This window comes from Hirundo rustica, chromosome 6 (assembly GCF_015227805.2).
Source record: "Hirundo rustica isolate bHirRus1 chromosome 6, bHirRus1.pri.v3, whole genome shotgun sequence".
NCBI classification, from domain to species: Eukaryota; Metazoa; Chordata; class Aves; order Passeriformes; family Hirundinidae; genus Hirundo; species Hirundo rustica.
Genome location: NC_053455.1, coordinates 45,850,010 through 45,869,288, shown reverse-complemented (window position 1 = coordinate 45,869,288; position 19,279 = coordinate 45,850,010). Strand labels below are relative to the sequence as shown.

General features: G+C 47.4%; 1 protein-coding gene across 6 annotated transcripts in view; it reads right to left on the bottom strand.

The window, feature by feature from the left end:
* The window catches only part of CRACR2B (calcium release activated channel regulator 2B), a 45,775-nt gene extending 27,510 nt beyond the window's left edge, over positions 1 to 18,265 (bottom strand). Inside the window, exon 1 of one of the 6 annotated variants that reach the window (XM_040067518.1) lies at positions 18,172 to 18,265. Coding sequence is in view for 2 of the 6 variants with exons in the window: in XM_040067516.1 (XP_039923450.1) it covers positions 12,840 to 12,910 (71 nt within the window). In the remaining 4 variants the exon portion in view is untranslated. Of the gene's footprint in view, positions 1 to 175; positions 302 to 8,564; positions 8,646 to 10,480; positions 10,585 to 12,839; positions 12,913 to 13,566; positions 13,623 to 18,171 lie in introns of those variants that run through there. The other 5 variants (XM_040067521.2, XM_040067516.1, XM_040067519.1 and 2 more) reach the window with 5 other exon arrangements.
* Positions 18,266 to 19,279: the final 1,014 nt, after the last annotated feature.

The window sequence follows — 19,279 nt, the reverse complement described above, 5'->3', positions numbered from 1 at the left end:
CTTTATAGGAAGGAAACCACAAAACTATGGAGACATTTCAGAAGCCAAAGAAAATATTTCCCATCACTAAAAAGGACCTAAAGCAAAAAGGAATGGGAGCACCCATTTAAGCTTAGCACAGTGACTGTAAAAATGCCTCCAATGCATCCCTACACCAAGCCACCTTCTGACTTACTGATCTCATGGAATCAGACACCTTCTCCAGATAGCTTCTCTTCAGCAACACCACCACATTTTTGAAGCCTTGTTGCACTGATTTGATTTAGATCTCTCCTTCTGCAGACCTGTTTTCTGCATTGCAGGGCAGCAGTGAGCTGTGCAAGCAGGCTGAGAGGAGATTTAAACAGTGCTGGACAAAGAGGGCTTGAGGGTTGGGTTTTTTTAACCTTCAAGAAATTAAAAGCCACATACAGATGCCACGATAACAAACAAACTAATTCTGTTTGCACTCTTGGTACAATGGGAGGATAAAGAACTTGATGGCCAGGAAGAATGTCACATGCGAGAGCGATTGGAAGCTGACACAAAGGAGAAGGCAATTATGCCCCACGCTCCCTGACTCCGTTTATTACTGCTGGTCCGCGAGCCAGCGGGTGGTTCTGCTTCACAGAACAAGCAGAACGCTTCATTCCCCCTTTCAAATCGGTGTTTTTCCAGGGCACCTCTGTTTCAAATAAATATCTGCTCAAATGACACTAAACTCTGCAGAAGATTACCTGTAAATGGGTACAATCATATGTTTCTAGCCAAGTAAACATCCCTGGCTAGCACTGGACACAGAGTCGGACCCAAGCTTTGGGGAATACAGCAGAGGAAAGAAAGGAAGAAAGTGTAAAAAACTAAGAAGGCAGACCATGTTTTTCTCAAACAAACCCTCCTACCAAGCATTTTTTGTGTTATGGAGCCGACACAGGAAAATTTGGAGACTAAAGTTAGATGCTATGCATTAGCTGGACAGTCAGTTTGCTTCTGATGGTAAGTCTGTGTGTCTGAGTAGTAAAGAAGTCAAAAAGAACACCAGCTTACCTTTCATATTCAGGTAAAAGTGGCAAACCTGGCCTTGAAAGAAAAACAAAAGAAACCCAAATATCTTATGCCTCCTAGATTTTACAGGATTATTATAACAAGATTATGGTGAGGAATAACAGCCACATTGATGAATGATATTTATTGGCTTCTACAGGCCACCTTCCTGAAGGTTTTTTCCAGACCCATTCCTTTTGCAAAGATGGAGCCCCAGTACAAGCAGCACCCTGTTCCAGACAACAGGAGGGGTGGAAAGCAAAAGGGATTTCAAAGCAAGAACCATGACAGGATTGCAGAAAATAGCCAGAATAAGAAAAGGCACAAGTAAGCAATGTTTTCTAAAACATCCTTCTAGCTGCCTAAGAGACACTGAGGACCCCAGAAGTAAAGATGATCTTACTTTCTTATTATCAGCTTCATCAGTTCTAGAGCAGCCCACGCAACTGACGTCTCCGCAGCTTTGCTGCAGCAAACAAAAGGTGGTGCAAGGAGGATGTTCTGTTCTCTCTCAGAGACATTTTTTTGAAGCTGAAATCCAACCCATTACATCCCTACCTCTAGTATTTCCTCATTTTATCAAAAGCCCAGCTGCACTGTAGCTCCCAAACACTGGCTGAGTTAAAAGCCTCTTAACTAGAAGAGCTGGGAGCCTGACGTGGACAAAGGTCTGAAAGGATTTCACTCGTGTAAAAGACCAAGCCCATTAATTCAATGTTCAGAGCAGGAAGTCTCTTGTCCAAGCTGCTTCAAGTGGCTTCAAGCCAGATGTGCCTTTTTCAATGGTGAGACAGCTCTTATAGAGGAACAAAGCAGCAAATAAAAGAGACCCCCAGGAAGCAAAATACACTGCAGCTCTGATGGACTTCTCTTCCAGAAGCTTGTGACTGAGAAAGTTCTCCCTGTCTTGTCCCTGTTTGTAAGGGCACTGTGTGGGGCAGGTGGGGCACAAAGCAGATCTCAGTGTGAACAAGTGCTGTCATCCCTTCCCTAGTTACAGAGCATCACTGCAAAGGACCGGGGCAGCATCTTCAGCACGATGCACAACATCACGGAAGGACCACTCTGATAGAGGCTGAGGTCTTTGGAGTACCACAACTGGGGACTGGTATCCAAAAGCGAGGCAAGCAGAGCTGGTTTAAGTGCAGAAAGATCAGCTTGGGAAGAACCAAGCTTTCCTAGCACAGGGGGCAAAGGCAGAGAAGATATGTACAGGCAGCTAGTGCTTTTGGTCAGGCAAACCTGCCAGGCTCTGCCAGAGAGATGAAGTCAAGCCACCTCCAGTGACAACACCAGTGGTTGTTACCATAACTTCTTGTCAGGATTAGTTTTTCCAGGTCCCTTCTGGCAGGAAAAGGTCAGCACCAGTAAGAATCAATTTCCACACCTAACCTTGGTTGAGGACAATCTCTGCATCTTGAGCTGTTGATTTCCATCATAAAAAAATTGTGCAATGGGTCACAGCAGAGTTTGTCTAGCCCAGAATCCCGCCCTCAACAGTGGCTCTGAATGGCTGGTGAAGGAAGAGTTACAGCAGGGCAAGCAAAGAGAAGACTTCCCTGAAGACATCTGCCAACTAATAGCCACTGTCAGCCTAGGGCAATTCCTGAGCCATACCTCAGAGGTTCCTTCCTTATCTTCCAAGCCTCCCTTATCCAGCCTCCCTTTAAAACTGTATGAAAACCTTCACCATTCCCATGACCATGCTGACAGAAACAGGGTGCCTGCTGCAGCCAGTGGGTGCTGACAAAGCTTCATGGGACTATTTTCGGGGTAGATGGTTTGCCTTAGCCTCAATTCCACAAGAGATGAAGTCCCAGCTTCAGTACAAATGAGTTTCAGCCACCTTCACATCTGAGGACTGTGTTGGAGACCAAAATCTCCTTTCCCAGGGCCTGGGAGATCTAATGGGAGGATGGAAGTGCCAGGGATCTAGAGGGCTCCAGTACAACACACTCAGATTGCCCTGGTGCGTAATGTTTTTCTTCAGCCCTGTCTTCTCCCGCCCCACGGGTTTGACTGCCTGTGCTCAAGGTCAGCTCTGATACTGCACAGTCTAGGTTTGGGCAGTGTCCCACACCTGAAAAACCTGATACAGAGCTATGGATTACACCAGGTAACTCCTGCCTTAGTATGTGCTGGGGCTTAGCACGCAAAAATTCACCTGCTCCTGCAAGACAATTTTCCCAGAGCCTGGAAAGCAGGCACAGATCTTCACAGATTCAGCCCCTGCCACAGACAGCTAGCACCAGCTCTTGTATTTCTACACTGAGGAAACTCAGGCCAGTCTTACATGACTATTTTTTAGCTACCTAAGGTATAAACCGAGGTTTGTCCTCTGCAAAGCTGTGGCAGAAAGTCAGCTGGCTCCCACGGGCTTGGCATTCTTTAGGAAAATCATAAGACTTGAATTTTAATCCTGACTCAGCTGGCCATATGGCCGTGGGTAAGTCATGTCACCTGTCTAGGCCTGTAGACTGTCAGCTCCTCCAGTTCCTGATGCTTGTGACAGCTGGCACTTTAGGACTCAGTAGCTGGAGACTGATAATTACATGTGAAACTCAAGTATCCAAATAGTTTCAAAGCCTCAAAGCTGAAGAAGGAAAAACTTGAACATAGAAACTGCAAATTTCAACAAACAAAGATCGGACACAAGTTTCTTCTCCTGGAAAAGGGAGGTACTCCTTTGAAGGTAGCACTACAAGGTCATCACTTCCAACTTACTGCCTTTTCCTCTTGTCGCCGTAAGCAGCGTTAAATGGTACAGGAAAGTCAAGGATAAAATGCTTTCAACAGCCAAGCCTTTATCTAGGTGACCCTGACCACCATGTGCACATGACAACTTCGGGCTGTTGGGTTTTTTTCTTTTTTTCCACAGCCCGATGACAAGGAGGAAAGGAAAGTGAGGAGTGCAGCCAAATTTCCACAGCTGGTCCTAAGATGACCCTAGTCACTGCAGGGCATTGTGCATGCACTGAATATGCAGCATTCCTAGCAGTCCTCCCCAGAGCAAGACAATGAATCAACAGTTAATGAAGGAGGGAAAAACTAAGCACAACTGGCTGAGTGGTTTACCCAGGATTACAAAACAAGGCCAGTGTTTGTATTCTCTAAAGGGAACCTAAGAGGTCTAGAGGGAACCTAGAAAGCTTTTCTGTACCACTGAGTTTTTGGTGACAGAGTGGTAGAAGGGAATATTAAAGAAGAATCGTTATAGGTGTACCACAAACTAAAGTGCCCAGATGCTTGCTGGGAGATTTCCCAAAAGACATCCTCCTGTATCTCCGCCTAAGACAATATTATTAGAAACAACAAAACCACCCCCGTACTAAAGCTAAATATTTAAGCCATTTATTTAAACAAATCAGAAGAACACACACCCTTTCCTTTCTACTCCTGATACAGAAAAATAAGTCTTACAACTTCAAAGGAAGGAATTCACTGCGTGTTTAGGGGCACAGTGATCACACTCCTGGTGCGGGACGAGGCAGGTTTGATCCCATACATGAGAAGACATTACACGAAGAGGAGATGAAGGGCTGGGTAAGGCATCACTGCGGCAGAAGGCTGTTGCTCCAGTGCATTACAAATGCACAAAAAAAGCAGGCCAAGGTGCAGTAGATACAAAGCATTTGTTGCTTGGTCATGGAATGGAAGCATCACTCAGGAGCAGGTGAGCAACAGGTAAGTTTTACAAGAAAAGGGCAATAAAAACTTCACAGGTCCTTATACCATTTTACATCAAACATATGTCACTTGTTCTGTTTGCCCTACCTACCTTTTGTGCCCAAGGTTTTGAGAGCTAGCAATTACTATAAAAAGTGCTTGTTGTAGGTCACAATCACATCTACACATCCCAGATTTTATAGTAACATGAGATTCAGTGATCTAATATAGTTATTTACAATTATTATCCTAGGTGCAGACAAAAAGCACATCTGCATGGACAAAAATCACAGCCGTACAAAACTGACCAGGTGATGGCAGAGCAGAGATCTTGCCAGGGAAAGACACCGACCCCTGTGACAAACCGGCTTCCACAGATGCTGAATTTCCAAAAGCTGCTCAAAGGAACTGGGTATCATTTGATGAAAATTATTTTAAAAGGCTCAGCCTGAAAAGGCTGGGAGAAGGGCAAAAAAAAAAGTAGTTATTTCTCTAGAGTACTTAGTTCAAAATCAATTTTGCTCTTTCCCTTCTCTAGCAAATTTGTTTCCGTTGTTTGGAATTTGTTTGGGTGGTTGTTGGGTTCTCCCTTCCCAAAGGGAATGGCAGGAAAAGAAATACACTGAAAAATAAGAAAAACATCAATTGTTTTGTGAAAGGTTTTTTTTTCTTAAAAAAAAACCAAAGAAACCCATACACACCCTGGGCAGAAAGCCTGAAATTAGGTGTTCATATCTAGAGCTACACTTTACTCTCTCTCTTTTAATTGCCTGCACTTGACTGTATCCCTTTAAGGAAACAGGAACAAATCCAGGAACCTTTGTGTTGTTTATTCAGCAGGAGATTAGCCCAGCCTGATAGCCCCGAGCTAACCCGTGCTGCCTATCTTGGATGACTTCATCATGGGATATGCCAGTAGGATACCGAGGTATATCCCAGAAACACTGACAGGTTCAAGAGCCTTCATCATTCTGAAGAGCAATTTAAAAAGAGACTCTGCTGCAATTCACTATTTCCCTCGCCAAAGCTCATCAAAGAGGAATTTATCAACTTCTTGATCTTTGCTAAAAACAAATCTTGCCATGGGGAAAGTTGTTTGATTCAGACTCCATGCTCTTATCCCCAAGCAACCTGAGAGTGGTAATGGTTCTCTTTTTCCATTTCAAGAGGTGAACAAAGAAAGTTGTTAAATCTGCACTCACCCATGCTTCCCGATTCAACAGCACAACAGACACCACCGACTGTGCCAAAAACCATCAACATAAGAAGTCTGCAACACAGATGGGTATCTACAGCATCCCAAGACAACATCCTTCACCCCAGAAATTGCCACGAACCCTCCATCACACCCTCGTGCTGCTCCCCAGCTTCGGCGTTTTGCAGCTCCCACACTCACTGGCACACCAACCAGTGAGGGAGAGTGTTTGCACTGGAACCTCTCCTACTAATTGGGCTTTTGGCTTTGTTGGGTTGTTTTGCTTCAGGAATGGAGAGAGAAAGCATCAGTTTTTCCTCTAATAATATTTGTGCCAAAAGTTAATTCTCAGCAATTAAAGACAAAATCCAAACCACATTTTTTCCATAAGCAGCTAATGGTCTTGGATCTCTTAGTGTAACTAACACACAGCTGATTTCTCAGAAAATAAAGAGCACGCCTGCAATAAGACAGGACAAATAACAACAGCTAGGTTTAAAATAAGTCATCTTCATGAATTCCTTTACTTCATGCAGGCTTACATGTTTCCTGAAACTTTTCTTTAAAGAGACAGAACAGAGCATTACATCACATAAGGATTCATCTTACATGCTGCAGCACTGGCTGAACACCACTGACAGTGCTGTGAAGTTGGAGGTAGATGCTGCTTGGGGTTCAGCAATCAGAAATTAGATCATGCCTAACACTGAGTATGCTGACAACAGAGTGTGTGCTCTGCAGGGGACACCAACAGAACAGGCAGGAGACAGAGAAACTCTGTTTGCCAGCCCAGATGTGGGGAAAAAAGAGAATAGAAGACAGAGACTTGATGCTTGACATCTGATACACTGGACCATTTTTGATTCAAAGTAAAAACTGAGCACTGAGAACCCAGGTTAAGGAGATCCCTGCTCTCTTCTACTCCTCTTTTCCAGGGGTTGTTGAGGTAGGTAGGAATATCCCATAAAGAAGACAAGTTCCAAACCTAATCTGGCATTTAAAACTCCTCAGGGAATGACATAAATCTAGGGCAGGTTCTCAGCTCATTCAATGGAACATGAGTGGCAACTCCCTCCTGCCTTCCCTGCCCCTTTAGAGAGGAGAGCACTTCATGCAGAGCAGGTTGAACCAGAGACAACAACCAGGATTCAGCACTCTTTTGCTGGGCTCATGCCACCTTTTACTGAGCAGCTAAGGTGTCATCAAGCTCAAAAGGACCTCAGCTGCTGCAGCTCAGCAGGGACACATCGGGAGCAAGGCTGCCGAGGAGACTCCTTTCACTGGCTGCAAGCACCAGGGGCACCAGGTACAGGAGACTCTTCCCCCGCCCTCGGGAATGCAACCACACGTGGTGTCCTGCAGACAAAAATTCAGGCTCAAAGCAGGCACACCTCGGTCCTCTGCTGGGGGAGGGCCAGACAAATTTCATCAGTGTTCTTGAAGTATGTCAAAGGCAAAATTATGCAGAAACAGCCTTCTGTTTAATAAATGAATAAAAGATTCTAAAGGATGCACAAAGCTTCAAATGCTAAAACTTGTAACTAGTTCCCAAATGGCAGAGAGGTGAAGAATTGTCCTCAGCCACTGCCTCCTTTAAGAAAAAATCCAGATTAAACTGGTGATGGCATTTGCACACCAAACAGGAGGAAGCACTTCTCAACAAACCTTTCAAGTGTGTCATCTCACTGACATGAGATGCTGAGAATGTCAAGGCATTCACAAGCCGCAGAAGTGGCTGTTCTGTTCTGCTCTGAGTTTGTCTGCAAAGGACTATTACAAAAAATAGCTGGTTTTGGTGCACATTTTCCACAAACAGTGATAACACTGTCCTCGGAGAGTATCATCCCATTTTTATTCTGGGAAGATGAGGGTATCTGCCATTAGATGCTGCAGGAGGAGACACAGGGCATGCCTCAATGCCTCAGCACGAATAGAGACTGCTCTCTCATCTGCAGAACCACCCCCCCCTCAAAGTACATGGAATCTTTGACCAAAAGGACCTTGACCAAAAGGACCTTGACCAAAAGGACCAGAGCATTTGCTGCATTTTCACCAGCAAAAGTCTAATGAACTGGACTTGGCACTCCTACAGCCAAAGGCCAGGCTTCTCCCCACAATGTCCCAACCATCATGGGTACTGAAATCCACTTGGTTCTTCCTTTGAGTCCTCAGATTCTAGCTGCCTGTGTCATACCAGAACAAAGATTTTCCTTTCCAGTAAGAAGCTGAATCTCTCCATGACAGCGTTACACCTTGTCTGGCCTCAGCAGGATCCCTCCTGGGCTGCTGTTATGTATGCACACTCATCCAGCACAGTCACTGCTTAAGTCAGTCACCCTCTCTAGGCTTCTTTTGAGTAGTTTTTACCTCTGTTGCAAGACAGGGAAACATCTGGTGTTGCTTCATGGAGGATGAACTTTCTTCTACCCACCCTCAGGACGCTGAACAAGAAAAGCGTTCATGGCTTCCTCCAGGCGATTCCCAATCTTGTTTTGCCACTTCTTCATTAAATTTCCCAACAGCCACCCACTGACTTGACCACAACTCCCTCCTGGCCAGCTGGAAGTTTTCCTCAGGCACTTCAGTGCCCTCTTTGTACAAAGGCTAAAAATCCTGTGACAATGCCATCTCAGCAGGAGTACCACAGGTGTGAGCTCAGAGAAGTGCGCAAGAGCCTCACCTTTGTTGATCAAGATCCTTTGGCTTGAAATCAGCCTCACACAAACAAAAATTCATAGCCTTATGCTGTCCTCAGATCGCTCCCCCAGCATACGCAGGCACAGATAAAATATCAAACCACAACATCTGATTGCCCAATCCTTTCCCCTTTCAAAGGAAAAACTTCTTTATGGTAAAACATTCACATTGTTTACTGAATACATGTGGTAAGCAGCAATTTCTTCTCCAGCTGAGCCAGCAAGTTTACTACAGCACCTGAAACCTCTTTACCCAGCGAGCTGGGTACAACTACGGGAGGAATGCAAGAAATTCAAGCATATTTTCCTCATCCCGAGAAGTTCTCCTCCCATATCTTGAGAACTGGATCACTATCTCACCCCCATAATATTTTCTAGGCTACACGTTAGTGATGGGATCAGCAGGAAAAGCTTTACACCTCACTGTTCTGAACCTGCAAGATGCACTTAACAAAAAAAGCTTTGCAAACATTAACAAGCAGGAATGAGTATGGATAGGATTTCTAGGCACCGCTGCTCCCTGTAAAAGTATCTCTCTGGCTGATGCTGTATTGGTTTTGCCCAGGAGGGATGCATGGACAGTTTGACCTTTCTGCAAATGTTGTTAAAACAACAAACAGAGCCAAGCCAATTTCCAAGATGGTTAACCCATTCTCTGCCTCCCAGAGAGGAAATCTGTGCACACGTGTGTGATACTTGGTTACCTCTCACCCCTTAATCTACCTGCCAAGAGTGAGTATAAAGGTAAAAATCCACTCCTTCCTGTGAGCTCAGGAGGTGTTGGCTATGCTGTGCAAAGCATCTGTGCAAAAAGGGTGAAGTCCATGCCCAGAGTAGAGACACCTCTTGGCTGTCAGACCATTGAGGGGAGCACAGGTAAAGTCCTGAATCCAAATACCACCACCACTCCCCATCCCAGAGACCTCCACAAGACAGAAAACGAGGGAATGTTTTGGGCAGCCACAAGCCTTGGGCTTCTCCTCCACAAAGCAGGATAACACTGGCATGTGAAAGGCACCTGTTCCTGCCATGCCAGGCACAGCTTAGCACAAGAGCAATCAAAGCAACCAACAGCGTTTGAAGCAAAGTTGGAAGCAGATGCCATTTGAGAGGTGCTTTTGCTCAGCATGTACAACTGTTCTAGGAAAAGTAACATCACTGTGGGATTGGGGGGATATTCCTTTCTTCGACAAAAGCCATCACTGAGCCAGAAGTCCACAGCAGGAGCAATGACGTGGGATTACAAAAAAGGGTGGAGAGGAATAGGGGAATAGCTATGTTTAAGAGAGATAGTGGAAAAATTCCTGCAAATACTTTTAAAGAAAAATTTCTAGTTGTCTTCAGAAAGCATGCAGCAGGAAAAAAAGAAAAAAAAAGTCATTTTTAATCAGACCAACTCAAGACATCCATTTCTTAAAAAAATAAAATAAAAAATCACAATATCACACATTCTAATATTCAGCCATTACTCCAAATCAGCAGTTTCCCAAATCAGTAAGTCACTAGAATCAGCTAAAAGCATCTTGCAGAACCACATCAGAACTGAGAGCAAGTTTCTTCAATTTAACATTTGCAAAGGGTGATCCAAACTGAAGCATTAATTAATTAAGCACCCTCAGCTCTTCAAAACCAATCAATAAATTTTCTTTCCTCTGTCACAGGAATAACAACTGGTTTTTACAGTGATATACAGTGCCACCGCACACAGCGAGCCCCACTCTGCTGCTTTAAAGCAAAAGCAGGAAGTCGGAAGAGAAAATTCCTAGGGAAAAACTTTGCTGAGACACAGCAACTCACAAACTCGTCCAGACTTCCTGCTAAAGTAATTCTTTACCCAAATGAGAGACGTTATTCCCTCCCCTCCACCCCATTTTGTCTCTCTGCAGGTGTCCCCAGGTACCTCGAGCAGCAGGACAGAGTTGCTCCCTTCCCTGGAAGCAGCAGTGTATTCCACAGCAAAAAGCTAGCGGGGAAGGAACACCGCCACTGTAAATAGAGGATCAGAGCCGGTCCAAGCCAGGAGGTGTGGTCTGCACTGCTCCCTGCGCATCTCAGCCCCTTTCCAGCACAGCCGAGTAGCCCTCAGTTCGGAAGGCAGCGCAAGAAAACCTGCCCTTGAGCTTCCAGGGTAAAATCTTTGTAATTCCCTGCCTTTCGCACAGCTGTGAGGGAGAGGGGCTCGTTTCTGAGCTGCTGAAGGCAAGAGGGGAAGAAGGGGTAAGGAAGAGATGATCCCTCATCTCGCACTCAATTTGCCTTCCCTGAGAAACTCTAGCTGTGCTTGTGCTTAGCTTGCTGCCCTGCCCCCAACCACCTTCCACAGGCAAGGGCTGGAAACTACCCCTGTGAATCCTGCCTCAAGTTTAACTCCAGATGTAGGAGGTTGGCAGCCCGTTCCACAAAGAGAAGCAGAGAACTCGGGAAAAGAGAGAAGCAAAGCCTAAGATGACAGGGCAAGGAGCAAGTTTCCAAAGCATCATAGAACACACACCAGGGTGGGGGGCACATCCCAGGATGTCTCACCAAAGCAGCCAGAAATGCCACCTTCTGTCCTGCCACTGACCAGAGCACCACTCTAGCCCACAGCATCCCCAAAAGGAAGCAAAGCCATCCCCACTGCTGACAGCTGGAGATGCTGATGGGGATTTTTTGTCGCCTAGTGGCTGCTCCAGAGTCTCCAGGCAGCACAAAGATGCTCTCAGCTGTGTCAGGCCCTACTAGTTAAGCTTGAGGTCTTCTCAGGAAAGGTAACAAAGGAAAGATAAAAAAAGGGTGTTGAGATCCTGGCAGGCTGGCACTTCATCACCTGGTAAGGTTCTGTGCCCTTTTTCTTACCCCTACCCCAAATGCCTCTTTTGCCCAGAAAACAAGCTTTGCCATACAAATCGTGAGCAGTCAAGCTTAACCTCTACAGAGAGGAAAACCCCTTCTTCCACCAGTTCCCACTGAGAAGACTCCAGCTGCTATCTGAACAGCAGAGACCTCATCAACCTGCAAAGAGAGGAGCTACAAACAGCCCCATTCTCCAGCAATAAGCAAATGGGACCTGCAGAACGCAAAGATGGGTCCTTCCCAATTATTTTAAGATGGTTATTTTAAAACCCAGACTAAAAGATGGACATGAAGCCTACAACAAACAATCACAATTATCTTTACTAGAGATTTAACAGGGCCAGAGAGCTCCCCTGAGCCATCTGGTAGGTCTCTGTGCTAGCAGAGGGAATGATCACCTTTCCACTCCTCACAGGCTCACCTTTGCCTCAGCTGCAAGACCCCAGAACCCCTGGGGCAGGGTCTAATAGTGCAGCTGTGGCAAAAAACAAATCAAACCAAACAAACCCATACCAAGGTGAGGTATCTGCCTCCAAGCAGGAGAGTTTACTCATCATTTTGTTCACCATTGCTGCAGAAGTTTTGCTTGACACTGACCCATGGTCTAGGCTGTGATGCTGCTAGAACAGCACAAAAAAGGGAGCAAACTGCTTTCCTGCACCTTGCACCCTGTCTCTAATCTCCTCCTGGGGTTCTTTATAAAGGTTCTCTTAAGTACTGACCACAACAAAAAAAGCTTATAAAACACACACACAAAAAAAAACCCACAAAAAAACCAAAAACCACCCCCAAAAAAACAACAACCCAACAACACCAAACCCCACACTTTGGAGGCACATTAATGAACCCTTAGTGTTCCACAGATAAAGGTCAGGAAATACAAAAAGTTACGGTTCCCATAGTAATGCTAATTCAACCATACTGCACATTCTGTGTATTTAGTGGTACACATTGAAAAGAAAAAGGCTTCATCTACCAATGCTTAAAAGGTTTTTGATTTAGTAAAGACACTTGAATACCACCCTCCACACACATTTATTGTTCAGAGCAGTGGATTTTCAGATCGAATTGGATTAAGCCAACCTAAGCATCACTCCAGCTCCCCATATCTAGGGCAATAGCAAGAGCTCTCAAGCATGATTACAGACTGAACATTATTTGCCCAGCCTGAATGGAGGAAAGAGATCCAGGCGTCAGAGTGGCTTGAGTCACCAGATCACAATCGGCACAGATTCTGCTCTGGGATGCAGCAGGGACTTGGTAAGGAGAGAGGGGAGACAACAACCAGCGGGGCCCCCACACCCTTAACTAGCAGGTGTCAACTCATTCCTGTAAACACTCGTTTATTTAATGCCGACAGCTTGAAATACCCTGCCTGGTATCCCATCTCACAAGTTTGGGAACAGGTTAACCACAGCCACGCTGACCTTTCTCCGGCACAAATCCATGCATTGCTCTGCTCTCCCAGCTCCTGAGGGCTCATCTCCATGCTTTGCATAAAGCCCACACCACTCTTCCAGAGGGAACAGCTACAAGTGGTCCTTTTGCATTTAGCGGCTTCGACTGAGCAACTCAATTTGCATAGGAAGCGAAAGACTCTTTGTGCCATAGGAAATCTATTAAATCAAAGGGGTTTGAGCACCTCTACTGCAGCAGAGGATTACCCCTCTGGCTATGTACCTGAGAGAAAGGAAAGGTAGATCAGGCATCTTAAAAATTCCTTAAAGAGGCAAAGAGATCAGGAAGAAGGAAAGCAGCTCTCAAGCAGGGAGCAAAGTGTGCAACAGAAGAAACATGGACATTTGTAGGGGCACTCACATGTCCTGTCTCCTTCCAATAAATCTGATTTTTTTTTCCTAGTTCCCATGATCTCAGACAGAAGGACACCGTTCAGGACAACAGATATGTCGGAACTTAAAAAAAACTTAAAAAAGAAGAGAGAGACACTGCTGCTGAAGAGGCTGTCAGCCCTGTTAGACACCAGGTCACCTGCCCAGCCCTGTCTGGAGGGCTCTAAGCTGATGGAGCTGCCGTGGAGCAACATCCACCCCGGAGTCTGCACAGGACACAGGCACACACAGTAGATGGCCTTCTGCCCACAGGGTTACTGCGTGGCTGTTCCTTCACCCACACCCCTCAGGCCCTTGCACTCACCTTCCCTGTTGGGCTCCACCATCAAGTCTCCACGTTTTAAAGAGGCTTTGCCACCCTCCCCACCGCTGAAGAGCCTGGCTATTCCTCCAAGCTACACCAATTCCAGTCAGCATCTAGCCACGCCTGCCAAGGGTAACAAGGTTTTGGTCATGCTTTATCTTATCTAAGCAATGATGACGCTTGTCTTTCTTCTTGGGCGAAGCTCAGCACCTGCCGAGGAGGGGAGCTGGGCAGAGGCCAGGAGCTTCAGCCTGCAGCAATTCACTCCAGAGCAGGATGGCTCTGCTGGCCTGCCTGTCCCACCCCACAAAAAATGGGCACTTAGTCCACGAACGAGGGCTGTGGGGAAAATAAGGCTCAGCAGTACGTACTCTTCTCATCTCACCCTCAGCTCCGGTACTGGCACACAGCTCACCTCCCCTAGACACTGTACAGCCCCACTATTGCTTGCCAGGAGGCAAAGCAGTATTTTACAGCGAGGCAGAAGTCTTGTCTGGAGATAAGACTTAGACATCTGTCATGCTGTCAACCTATAGGTCACCTATCACCTCAATTCCCAGCTGGAGATCAGCTTGGTTTCCTCCTCTTCATTTTCCAGAGGGAAGAAGAAGGGAAAACAAGACAGATAAAAGCATTCCTCTTACTCAGAGATGTTGTGCTGACCGAAATGGAGAGGAATTCAGCTACTGTAATAGTGAGGGCCACCAGGTTCCTGTAGGATGTGTTAGATCTGCCTCCCTGCACTTGAACCTCTGCCCAGCCCCCACCATGCTCAGCCAAGGGTTTACAGCTAGCCTGCAAGCTTGCTGTCTCCTTTTCCAGAGCTTGACTCACCTACCTATATCCAAATGCAGCTGAAATTTTCCCAAAAGGTTTGCTTTCCATAGCCTAAATGACATATTTAGACATTCTGCAATTTTATTTTTAACACCACACAGCTACTCCTCCAAAGGTCTGCAGATATCCTGCCTGTAATTCATTGGAAGAGCTCGAAGTAGGAAGCAATAAAGAGGTAGATACGTTTTATTGCACAGTTACAGTAATTAGGCTTTTTTCAAGCCTTCGCTGCTCTGCTTTACTTTCACCCAGCACATGTGCCAAAGGCTAGTTCTTTCAAAAAGCTGCAGGGTAGGTCTTCAGAGCTTTCCCCTTATTAGTAGTCTCATCTCTCCAGAACCACAGGTTGCCTCAGCCCATGGCATGTCACCTGCTGTGAGCAGGGACACCTTTACATCCACCAGGATCTTACCAACAATGTAAGCTCAAGCCAGCCCCAAGCTCACACAGTGCTGGACCCCCACAGCAAATCTCAGGAGGTTCACGGCTCCCAGGCACATTTCAGAGCTCTCCTGCCATCCCCAGAACAAGACAAGCCTTTCCTGCAGGGCTTTCAGGGATGTGTAATCCTCAGACATCCTTCTGAACCAGGCAGCCCCTTCCACACAGACGGGGCAGGAACGGGTGCAGAACAGCGATACAAACTCTCCTACCAGCAGAGATTGAAGGTACAGAAGCAGAGGCAAGAGCTCCTCCTTCAGATGAGATTTCTGCTAAGTTAACTGCAATCACACACTTCACTGGATAGAAAGCAGGGATGTTACAAGCCTCCTTGCTCTCAATCTTTTTACTTGACAGATTCTCCTCCAGTTATGCCAAGCAGATAAGAACACTGTACCCTTCCAAAACGTTGCACCGTATCTCATTTCCTCCAAAACAAACCTCTGATAAAAGCCACAGTCTCTGAGAGCACAAGACAGTATTTGTTGCTGCTTTAGTGCTCTGTCACACAAGGTTGAGAGAAAAATACTTGGTAAAGAAGTTCACAGAGTTTCCCAGCCATGTTACTCCAACCTGAACTAAGCACAGGAAAGCCCAGCACGGCTCCAGCCTTCATTTGAAAGTCCACAGCACCATGACCCACCCATAACACACCGCTACTTTGGGTGCTGTTTTCTCCCAAAGCTCACAATACTTGTTATTCCACTTGAGGCACCTAGGTCCTGCAAGTGAGGTGAAATACTGAGATTCAAGCATTCCTGGCAGCTTATACAGACATGCAGAAATCTCCAAGACAATCAGAAATTAGCAGGAAAAAAAGCAAATTAAGAACATAATTTAAAAGAAAAAAAAAGTCATTTCATGGTTTTTGTTTTTTTTTTTTTTTTAATTCATGGCTGGTGGTATTTAAAAGCTTAGGGCTGGGAATCCTTTTGATCATATGGCTGGAGAGGAGCACATGGTGCTCCTTGCCACAGCAAAAGCCCATGGGAATACTCAGTAGATCCACTCCAGTGCTCCTTGCACAGCTGCAGAGGTCAGGTTTGGTTAGCAAAACGTGCATTAGGGCCATGGGGAGGGAAATTCTTCTCAGCATCAGCCAAGAAATTAAAGGCTCGGGGTGCAGGCTGAGGAAAAGAGAACATTGCGAGGAAAACATTAGGAGGGTAAATCAGGACACCCACAGCACCTCCCTTTCAAGCTGCTGGGCTGGGGGGTACCTCCAAGGATACACAGTGACAAAGGACAGAAGCTCTTACTAATGATTGCAGTTCTGCTGTTCTGGTAGGACAACAAATGAATCATAAAAGATACAGACGTTCAGCGTAAACCAAGTATTTCCACCTCAGACTTCACATGGACAGCGAGCCAAGGCATCTGGCAAGGAGGGAGATGCTGCTCCACTCAGTGCAATATGACACATTTGCTACAGCTGAAGTTTCTCATCACTGTCCTTAAATCCAAGACGAGCTCCTGCAAGCAGGGGAGGAGAGGAGGGAGGATTCAGTCCCCAGAGCAGCCTTATGAAATCAAAAATATTTAGACAGTGAGTAGCTGCATTATGGAAACAAACCTAGTTTGCTGCACACAGGGATCGATTTCCTCAAAGCTCTCTGACCATGAAGAGCATTGTGCACGGAGCTGAGCCCATGTGATTTCTGTTGCTGTCAATTGTCCTCATCCCATTCGTTCATTTTCTGAGGCTGCCTGGCAGAGTCACGAGGAACAGCAGCTCCCCAACACTGTCTGTGTGCTGCTAAAGACAGCCCCACATGGAGCCCCCCTTTGCAGCACCATCTTCACGTCAGTAGACAGGAGGCTCTTGATTCATCAGATGCACAAAATGGGGTGTGGGGGAGAAATTTTCCTACCTGATGGTGACAAAACAACCAAGCAGACTTCCCAACTGGATAGCTCACATGTCCCACAAGAAGCCAAGAGAAGAGTGATGCTCCAGGTAATGAGAGTATTTTTTGCCCAGCAAGGTAGCTTCAAAGACATTTTTTGTATTATCTTATGAAGGATTCTAAAATTTTATATCTCAGGCCTCACATCACTCTCTGTGGAGCAGGGTGTCCTGGCAAATAGAGGATTCTTCCACCCCAGCTCACTGCAGCTTTTCAGAACATCCTCTGGACCACCTGAACCGGCCAGTGAAAGGACAGACCAAACTGATTACCTGTTTGATCAAGAAAAGCAATTTCGGTAGCTCTCGGGAGATGTATATGTGTGTGTGTGTATATATATTCATCTACATATGGCTAGTTAGATGATTCTCAGAAATAAATGTAGCTCTAGAAGATGCAAAATAAGATACCATTGCCCCTGAGGCTGCATAAGGCAAAGCTAGAAATTAAGGTTTTCTGAGCCCCCTCTGATGCAGAGCAACCATCAGAATAAGAACTCATCAGGTCAAGACTAAACAATCAAGCTGTGTTTGGATTATCCTGCCTCCTCAGGATATTCCTGAGCACAGCCATCTCCCTGTGTCTGAGGCTGACCTCTTTTCCCTTCAGCCGTTTTCAGGAAGTCCTACAGGAAGGACTTAGGTTCAACACACAAGTTCACCGAAGTGCATCCCATGAGCACAAGATATTAAAGAGAAAGACGCCGCAGTCTTAGGGGAGCAAAAGCTCTGGTATTTTTTTTCCTTCCAGAGAAGGAGAAGCAACACCCACACAGCCGCTGTAGGAACCTGCAGCATCTTTATACGGTGCAGTGTCATCTGCACCTGAACCATAGCAAGAAAGAATATTCCACGAACAAAAGACGTTGGGAAAAGGACAAGAGAAAATAACAAGGTGCCCGCTCAGGTTCAACAAGAAAGACCAGAGTTCCGTGACCTCATATCAAAAGGAGCCTGCAGACTTCACAGCGACAGAGGAGGAGAGAAGGCGAAAGAGGCAGCAGCTCCCCATCCCGGAGCCCATCAGGAGAGCGCTCCCCAACCCGTGCCCGGCCGCAGCCGCGCCTCAGGAGCGCCGTGCGCGGGAGAAGGCGGCACCGCACAGGAACGTGGATACAGGAACGAGGGACCTCCGACAGCCGCGAACGGGGCAGGTGTGTGCCTGCGGCCAGACGCGGACCCGCAGCCCGCAGGGCCCCCCAGCCCTCCTCTGCCCTCTCCCCACAGCCGCAGGGGGCAGCGGGAGAGGCCGGCGAGGCGAGCGTGAGGGCTCCGGCGGGGCCCTTCGCGGGACAGCCGCTCCCCAGCACCCCGGCTGCGGGTCCCGGCCTCCAGAGCCGGCAGCTGCCCCGGGGAGGGGACCGGCCCCGGAGCACCGCACCCCCACCCCGCTGCCGCCCCGGACCCCGCAGAGCGCTTACCTGGCCCGGCCCGGCGCGGCGGGAGCGAGTGGCACCTGCGGCCGCCCTGGCGGGAGCGGAGCCGCCGCTGGCGCCGGGGCGGCCCCGGCCGGAAATGAGCGGGGCCGCGGGCGGCAGCGGCGGGAGCCGGGCCGGGCCCCTCGGGACGAGCGGCGCTGCCCCCGCGCCGAGCGCCAGCACCGCCGAGGGGCAGGAAAGCCGGCACCCAGCCCCGCTCCCGGCCACCACCCCGGCGGAGCCGCAGGCAGCGCCCGGGCGGCTTTATGGAAGTAGATCCATTTCACTGATTAACAGCACCGGCCTTAACAAGACCGGGGGGGGCTTGTTATTTTGCAGTCATTAGAGGTTAAGAAAGCTGTTCGCTTTACCAGCTGCATCCTATAATGCTAATTGCAGCACTTGTCCCCGTCACGTGACAGCACATAACAAAGTCTCTTCCTAAAGTTTCCGGCTGTCAAAAGCCTGGACAAAGAGGAGCCCGAGCCCCGGAGCGCCCACCAAGCCCCGCTTGCAGCGCAAGCCCCGGCCCGCGGGAGGCTCTGGTCCCGGCTCCGGCTCCGGCTCCAAGGGGCCGTGCCCGGATCCCTGGGCTGGCACCGAGGAAAGCCTCGGCCGGTGGTTTCCATGCGCTCCAGCTGGAGAGTAAGCGGGGGCAGACCTCGGTATCTGTCCTAAGTGGCAGACACACAACAGGCAGCACCATCTATTTCAGCAGCAAGGAAACAGACTTTAGAAAGAGGGGTCAGTTTCCTCCAGAGGTGGTCCCGTAACGGAAAAGTTTCAGATTTGCTAATAACTTTTTACTAACCCTTTCACAGGTGCCAAACACCTGCTATTCCCACAAGAGTGTGCTTAATTCCTCCTGGAAACCCAGGTCTACCACAAAGCTCCAATAAACAGACACTAATAGCACATAGGCTTGCATAAATCAGACCTGGACCAAAATGCACCCTTTTTCCACCTCTAGATCAATGCCCCTTTATGGTGTACTGATAAATGTTGACCCTGAGAGGAACTTGTATGGGCTTGGGCCTAGCAAAACAAACCCACATCATACAACACATCCAAAAAAATATTTAATAAACCTTTAAACAGCAAGAGAAGCAGC